Genomic DNA, 8,359 nt, shown 5'->3' with positions numbered 1-8,359 from the left:
CCGTCCACAGAACAGGAAAAACGCCAAGGTCTCACAGTCAGTCACTCGTCTATAGCTGTAGAACTAGATGTTTTGGATAATTAGCTGCACAGTGATTGGTCTGTATGCCAAATGCTTGGCTTAAAGTGACTGATTGTATTATATTGACATCTTATTTTGGTTATAAAGAAGAATCTATTTTTGAAAACCCTCTTTATAAACCCATTATGCGTTGTGTGAAGAAAATCTGCAAAATAAACAAACTCCATCTATAGCCTACTGTTGTTTAGTGATGTTACATTTCCGGAACTGAGACGATTCTATCTCGGTGTTTACACAAAACGTTTTCCCTTTTAGTTTTGTAACAAAAGCTTTCACATGAATATTCAACTTTTTTGCATATTTTTTATTTTATTTCCCGGCAAGCGGTGATTCGTGGCATAAAACAACAGTGCAGTATTTACCGATTCCTGTGTCAAGTGCATTGTCTTGTACGAGACGATATACAATAAAGTGCCTACTACGAGTTTTTAGGATTTAAAAATCTCCTCAGGCACACACAGTATACTGTATACTCATAAAACACTTCTAAGACCTGTTTTCAGATACATACACAATACAAAATATCAAAACTAACATCACTGAGATACATAAAGCAATCTTTAGCCTGATATTTCTCAAGTTGACTGAAATCGAGGCCATGGTAATAAAGTTAGCGCTGCCATGAAAACAGATTCATTGGTAGCTACATGTTACACTCTGTTAGCAGTCCTGTTCTCTCTGTCTCTGTCTCTCTCTCTGTCTCTCTCTCTCTCTCTGTCTCTCTGTCTCTCTCTCTCTCTCTCTCTCTCTCTGTCTCTCTCTCTGTCTCTCTCTCTGTCTCTGTGTCTCTGTGTCTCTCTCTCTGTCTCTCTCTGTCTCTCTCTCTCTCTCTCTCTCTCTCTCTCTCTCTCTGTCTCTCTTTGTCCAGTGATCACAATCCATTCCAATTCATATTTTTCAGAAGTTTAATAACTTCTGTCTGGCACAATTATTGTGCAAAAACAGTTGTAATTCCACAAGGGGATGTTAGTTATATATATTAAATTAACATATTAACTAACAGGGGATCAAATAAGACAAACTGTATACTGTAGGGTAGACTGTCTGGTAGATATGGCATGGACAGTCACAGGGGCCTGGTCCATGTTGCAGCCCTGAGATAAACACTGAAATCCTATAAGTATGTCCTCTATTCCTAGCTGATGCTTCAGCAGTCCTCCTCAAAGTCCAATGTCTCCAACGTCTCCCAGAGGCTTGCTGATAATCCATTGTGCTTGATGTTAATCCATTGTGTGTGTAATGTCTGTATGTGTATTTGTATTTATCAATTAAATTCACAAGTCTTAAGTCCAGAACTACATATAGATAGAACCATTTAGAGACCCTGGGTGCTACTGCTAGCAACCAGCCAGTCAGTCTCTACATCCCTATTGTGTGGTGTAGCCAGACACAGCCAACCAGCCATCCAGTCAATCAGCCATCTAGTTAGCCAGTAAGCCAGCCAGTCAGTTAACCAGCCAACCAGCCATCCAGTCAGCCAGTAAGCCTGCCATTAAGCCAGCCAGTCAGTTAACCAGTCAACCAGCCATCCAGTCAGCCAGTAAGCCTGCCATTCAGCCAGCCAGTCAGTTAACCAGTCAACCAACCAGCCAGTCAGTTAACCAGTCAACCAACCAGCCAGTCAGTTAACCAGTCAACCAGCCATCTAGTCAGCCAGTAAGCTTGCCATTAAGCCAGCCAGTCAGTTAACAAGTCAACCAGCCATCCAGTCAGCCAGTAAGCCTGCCATTAAGCCAGTCAGTCAGTTAACCAGTCAACCAGCCATCCAGTCAGTTAACCAGTCAACCAGCCATCCAGTCAGCCAGTAAGCCTGCCATTAAGCCAGCCAGTCCAGTCAGTTAACCAGTCAACCAGCCATCTAGTTAGCCTGTAAGCCTGCCATTAAGCCAGCCAGTCAGTTAACCAGCCAACCAGCCATCCAGTCAGCCAGTAAGCCTGCCATTAAGCCAGCCAGTCAGTTAACCAGTCAACCAACCAACCAGCCAGTCAGTTAACCAGTCAACCAACCAGCCAGTCAGTTAACCAGTCAACCAGCCAGCCAGTCAGCCAGTAAGCCTGCCATACAGCCAGCCAGTCAGTTAACCAGTCAACCAGCCAGCCAGTCAGTCCCTCCACACCCCCCAGTGTCACACAGAAGACTCTGTGTTGTTAAACACCTTGTTTTTCAGTGTCCTCAGGCTGCAGTGGAAGTTGGAGCTGGTCTCACTCTGCAGCGCCTCAGACAACTTAATGTCGTAGGCATGGCTGATCGTGGATTTCCTCTTGATAGAGTTCTGGATGGTCTCCGAGGTAAAGTAGTAGATGATCGGGTCGAAGCAGCAGTTAGACACAGCGATACAGAGAGCGATAGGATAGATAGTTCGGACTACGGTCTCTGCAACGCAGCCCTTCAGGTTCCCGGTGCGAACCAAGGCATAGAAGACTAGGTTGACGTTATACGGGATGAAACAAAAGCAAAAGATGAAGAGATGAACCACGATCATTCGAAGGATCTTGGTTTTGTTGAGTTTCCCCCCACGGCTGATGGTCTGAGGTCTCCTCAGGGTCTGGAGAACCATGACGGAACATACCACGTTGAGGAGCAGGGGGATCAGGAAACCCACCGTCTCGATGAAGATGACCATCTTGGAGAGGTGGGACTTCCACTGCGTGGACGAGAAGTTCTCGAAACAGAACCGTGCGGTGGAGTGGTTGTGTTGTAGTGACGTGGTCTCCAGTTTAAAACCTGTCGGTAGACTCCCCGCCAACACCAGCACCCAGACCGCCACACACACCATTTTAGCGTTCCTCTTTGTCCTCAACGCCCGTGACCTGAGCGGGTGAACGATGGCCAGGAACCGATCCACACTGATACAGGTGAGGAATAGAATACTCCCGTACATGTTGGTATAAAATAACGACACAGAGAGCTTGCAGAGTACCCCGCCGAACGGCCAGTCCTGGTTGAGGAAGTAGAAAACCCTGAGAGGCAGTGTGAAGACGAAGAGAAGGTCTGACACCACTAGGTTGATCATGTAGGTCGTCGTCTCGTTCCTCAACTTGAGAGAACAGGTGAATATATACATGGCTGCCATGTTAGTGATCAACCCTACAATGAACACCAGGCTGAACACGGTGCTGTAGAGAGGATACTTAAAGCCATCGTTCTTGGTGCAGTTGGAATTGTCTGAGGCAACGGAGGAGTTGTGGTGCGGCAAAGGGGTGATGGTTGACCTGATAATCCCTCCGAGACCGTAGTTCATCAGGGTGAAGTTGTCCGTCGACATGGCCAGTGGGAGCAGGGTGGTATTGTTCATGTTGTCGAGGAAACAAGGGAACGGTGAGAGGTGTCGGTGGGTTGTGTAACAACTATATACAATGAAAGTATTTCCCTCAATTCTTGGTCCCAATCCACCATGAATGCCCAGCGAGGCACAACACAAAGGCAGAACACAAAATGCCTCTAAACTGTCACAGTGTAAAACTCTTGAACAACCGTTAAAACACCAAGGCTTTCATTCCAAAATCGCCATGATCACTATGTTTCCTACCCCATTTTGTTGACATGTTGGTGACGGTGTTGTTAGAAGAGGACCCCCTTCCTTCCCCAAGTACTGGGGATCCAAGCTGCAGCTTCCTCCTATCCTCCCCCTGCCCCTTAACCCCTGCCGGCAGGACTCCGGCCCCGAGGCTGCAGGACTAACTGGCCGAGACAGAGAGCTGTACTTACTCAGATAGCAGCCAGCCACTCAGTCAGTCACAAAAAAAAATCCTTCTTTTTTTTTATACTGTGCTCAGAATAACTCGTGTAACCGTTCTCCAGTCAAGTCCTCGCAGAGAAGAAGGGTTTAATAAAATATAATAATTCACTTGTGGAGAGTTCTTTATAGTAACCCTTTCCCCTCTTTTCTTGTCAAAATGTTTATCAATAGAATCCACGATCCTCCTTTGTCCTCTTTGTTTGAAAATGATCCAGGCTTTCCATCCTAGTTCTCCCGTAGTAAAGGTTTATAGCAGTTGACGGTGTATCTGTGCTCTAAAGTTCAACCGCGTGTTGCTTTGTCCTGAGCGTAGAGTAGAGACTTGGAGAATTACGGTCCTCTTCAGTCCTCCGTGTGGGTGTGTGTGTGTGTGTGAGTGAGTCTCTGTTTCTCTTCAAGGTCTATTTCCTGCCCTCTCCTCTGTCGCCCTCCCTCTCTCTGTTTTTCTCTCTCTCTGTTTTTCTCTCTCTCCCCTCTGTTTTTGTCTGTGACAGCCTCAAGGGTATTGTACAGCTCACACATCCAGTGAGAGGAACACAGGCTTGTGGTATAGGAACGATTACTTCTCTCCCTGCCCTGCCCTGCCCTGCCTGTCCTGCCCTGCCTGCCTCCCTGCCTGCCTCCCTCCCTGCCTGCAGACAGTTTTTTTGTGGTCTGAGAGGAGAGAATAGGCAGTTGTTTAGCTCCTCCCCCCTCTTCTCTTTGTCTGTTGACTGTGTGGGGGGGGACACACTCCATTTTCCCTTTCTGTGTCTCTTATTCCCTATAGTTTGACCTAGTCAAAAGGGGGACTAAATATGGAATAGGGTGCCATTTGGGACAGACAGACAGACAGAGTTTAGACAGGTCCAGTGGGAAGTATTGAGTTGAACCGCCCCTTTGTTTTGTGCCAGGGTGAGTTTGGGCAGCTGTATTTCTCATTAACAGGCATTCATGGGTTGTATTCTGAAATGACCTTTAACACTGAGGTGGAATAAACAACTGCTTCTATTCACTGCTGCTTCAGATGCCTTTGTCAGTCAACAAGAGGTCAGGGCTCTCTCTCTCTCCCCCCTCCCTCTCCTCTCTCTCCCCCCTCCTCCCTCTCCTCCCCCCCCCCCCCCCCCCTTCCCTCTCCTCTCTCTCCCCCCCTCCCTCTCCTCTCTCTCTGTCTGTCTCTCTCCTCTCTCTCTCTCTCCCCCCTCCCTCTCCTCTCTCTCTCCTCCCTCCCTCTCCCCCTCCTCTCTCTCCCCCTCTCTCTCTCTCTCCCTCTCCTCTCTCTCCTCTCTCTCCTCCCTCTCCTCTCTCTCCTCCCTCTCCTCTCTCTCTCTCTCTCCTCCCTCTCCTCTCTTTCTCTCTCTCTCTCCCCCTCTCCTTCTCTCTCTCTCCTTCTCTATTAAATTCAAAGGGCTTTATTGGCATGGGAAACATATGTTTACATTGCCAAAGCAAGTGAAATAGATCATAAACACAAGTTAAATAAACAATAAAAAATGAACAGTGAACATTACACACTGTCTAAGTTTTTTTTTAAAAGCACTGCTCTGTCCGTCTCTCTCTCTCTCTCTCCCTCCCTCTCCGTCTCCCTCTCCCTCCCTCCCTCAGCAGACTCTTTAATCCAAAGTGACTTACGGCATGACTGTGTTTTTGCCATTCAACCGGTGTGTTCAGGGGAGACAGAGACAGGAGGGCAGAGCAGGTTAAAGTAGGTGTGGTATTAATCCTCTGGAACCTGACAGTTAATTTAAACCCAGAATTCCAGAATTCATTTGAATTTATAAGTGATTCTCTTTATTGTTCTGTTATTATTCCAATAGATCTGCTATTCATTTATTAGCAGTATTCTAATTCCAAATTCTATGGTTATTCAATGATGTGGAATTCTTTAAAGATTCTCAGCATTTCACAACAGTGAGATGGAACGCCTTTGGGCTTCTTGAGTTGTTGACACTGATCATTCAGTACTTTTCAACGTGTTTGAACAGTTTGAAATGGGCACAGCGTTTATCACACATTTAAAAAAAAAAAATACAAATAAAAAACGTTATTACGCCAATCCCAGGACTGGATATCTTTTAAACTACTAGCATGATTGCATCATTCGTTTTATAAAACCACATCTACACAACAAGCACCTGAACCAAGGATTGGATTCTCACTTCGCTTTGCCACCTTAAATCTAATTCCTCATTCTTTGGAGAAAATAACTTTTACACCACATGACTTTGCAGCACAGCAAACCACAAAAAAATTCAAAACAAACAAATATAGGACAGCGAGACAATGTTTATGACCAAGGCCCCTTTCTTCTTCACCTCCAGTTGGCCACAACATAAACACCATCGAGGTTACAAAGAAACGTTTTAGATAAACATGGAACCATTGTCCTCGAAGCAAAAAAAAAAAAAAACGTTCCACTCAGCACATTAAAAAACAAGCGCTTCACATGCGATTCAGTCAGTGTGTGGTTGTGGCTAAGCACAAACATGTGGTAAGAATCCCAGAACCGTTAAACCTCCCCACAATGCCAGGAAACAGCCAACTGCCTCCAGGCCCCAAGGCCAAGGCATTCAGTCTCCAAATTCAGTCTTCAAATACGGAGACAAAACAAAAAACATCAAAGTCAAAATGTGAAATCATTATGTCATGTGATCAATGCTATGTACTGTGTGAGGGACAAAGGGTGGTTGGATACTAGATGGATACTGCTGTTAATCTGTTGAAAATGCCATTTAAATAGATGGATACTGCTGATAATCTGTTGAAAATGCCATTTAAATAGATGGATACTGCTGATAATCTGTTGAAAATGCCATTTAAATAGATGGATACTGCTGTTAATCTGTTGAAAATGCCATTTAAATAGATGGATACTGCTGATAATCTGTTGAAAATGCCATTTAAATAGATGGATACTGCTGATAATCTGGTGTATTAGACAGTATCCTGGTGTCTCAGTCTGGTGTATTAGTTAGACAGTATCCTGGTGTCTCAGTCTGGTGTATTAGTTAGACAGTATCCTGGTGTCTCAGTCTGGTGTATTAGTTAGACAGTATCCTGGTGTCTCAGTCTGGTGTATTAGTTAGACAGTATCCTGGTGTCTCAGTCTGGTGTATTAGTTAGACAGTATCCTGGTGTCTCAGTCTGGTGTATTAGTTAGACAGTATCCTGGTGTCTCAGTCTGGTGTATTAGTTAGACAGTATCCTGGTGTCTCAGTCTGGTGTATTAGTTAGACAGTATCCTGGTGTCTCAGTCTGGTGTATTAGACAGTATCCTGGTGTCTCAGTCTGGTGTATTAGTTAGACAGTATCCTGGTGTCTCAGTCTGGTGTATTAGTTAGACAGTATCCTGGTGTCTCAGTCTGGTGTATTAGTTAGACAGTATCCTGGTGTCTCAGTCTGGTGTATTAGTTAGACAGTATTCTGGTGTCTCAGTCTGGTGTATTAGTTAGACAGTATCCAGGTGTCTCAGTCTGGTGTATTAGTTAGACAGTATCCTGGTGTCTCAGTCTGGTGTATTAGTTAGACAGTATCCTGGTGTCTCAGTCTGGTGTATTAGTTAGACAGTATCCTGGTGTCTCAGTCTGGTGTATTAGTTAGACAGTATCCTGGTGTCTCAGTCTGGTGTATTAGTTAGACAGTATCCTGGTGTCTCAGTCTGGTGTATTAGTTAGACAGTATCCTGGTGTCTCAGTCTGGTGTATTAGTTAGACAGTATCCTGGTGTCTCAGTCTGGTGTATTAGTTAGACAGTATCCTGGTGTCTCAGTCTGGTGTATTAGTTAGACAGTATCCTGGTGTCTCAGTCTGGTGTATTAGTTAGACAGTATCCTGGTGTCTCAGTCTGGTGTATTAGTTAGACAGTATCCTGGTGTCTCAGTCTGGTGTATTAGTTAGACAGTATCCTGGTGTCTCAGTCTGGTGTATTAGTTAGACAGTATCCTGGTGTCTCAGTCTGGTGTATTAGTTAGACAGTATCCTGGTGTCTCAGTCTGGTGTATTAGTTAGACAGTATCCTGGTGTCTCAGTCTGGTGTATTAGTTAGATAGTATCCTGGTGTCTCAGTCTGGTGTATTAGTTAGACAGTATCCTGGTGTCTCAGTCTGGTGTATTAGTTAGACAGTATCCTGGTGTCTCAGTCTGGTGTATTAGTTAGACAGTATCCTGGTGTCTCAGTCTGGTGTATTAGTTAGACAGTATCCTGGTGTCTCAGTCTGGTGTATTAGTTAGACAGTATCCTGGTGTCTCAGTCTGGTGTATTAGTTAGACAGTATCCTGGTGTCTCAGTCTGGTGTATTAGTTAGACAGTATCCTGGTGTCTCAGTCTGGTGTATTAGTTAGACAGTATCCTGGTGTCTCAGTCTGGTGTATTAGTTAGACAGTATCCTGGTGTCTCAGTCTGGTGTATTAGTTAGACAGTATCCTGGTGTCTCAGTCTGGTGTATTAGTTAGACAGTATCCTGGTGTCTCAGTCTGGTGTATTAGTTAGACAGTATCCTGGTGTCTCAGTCTGGTGTATTAGTTAGACAGTATCCTGGTCTGAACAGTCAGTTGTCTCAG

General features: G+C 44.9%; 1 protein-coding gene across 1 annotated transcript; it reads right to left on the bottom strand.

Annotated features, from left to right (window-relative positions):
• Nucleotides 1–861: 861 nt before the first annotated feature.
• On the bottom strand, nucleotides 862–4,356 carry lpar6a (lysophosphatidic acid receptor 6a). The gene has a single exon (XM_038960991.1). It carries the CDS (start codon nucleotides 3,375–3,377, stop codon nucleotides 2,208–2,210), a length of 1,170 nt encoding a protein of 389 aa, XP_038816919.1. The 5' UTR covers nucleotides 3,378–4,356; the 3' UTR covers nucleotides 862–2,207.
• Nucleotides 4,357–8,359: the final 4,003 nt, after the last annotated feature.

Source organism: Salvelinus namaycush, chromosome 23, assembly GCF_016432855.1.
Source record: "Salvelinus namaycush isolate Seneca chromosome 23, SaNama_1.0, whole genome shotgun sequence".
In the NCBI taxonomy this organism is placed as follows: Eukaryota; Metazoa; Chordata; class Actinopteri; order Salmoniformes; family Salmonidae; genus Salvelinus; species Salvelinus namaycush.
Note: the sequence above shows the minus strand (reverse complement) of the source record. Positions and strands in the feature narration are given on the sequence as shown.

Excerpts from the sequence above, each read along its gene's own strand:
- lpar6a (XM_038960991.1), bottom strand. The coding sequence starts at position 3,377 with ATGAACAATACCACCCTGCTCCCACTGGCCATGTCGACGGACAACTTC.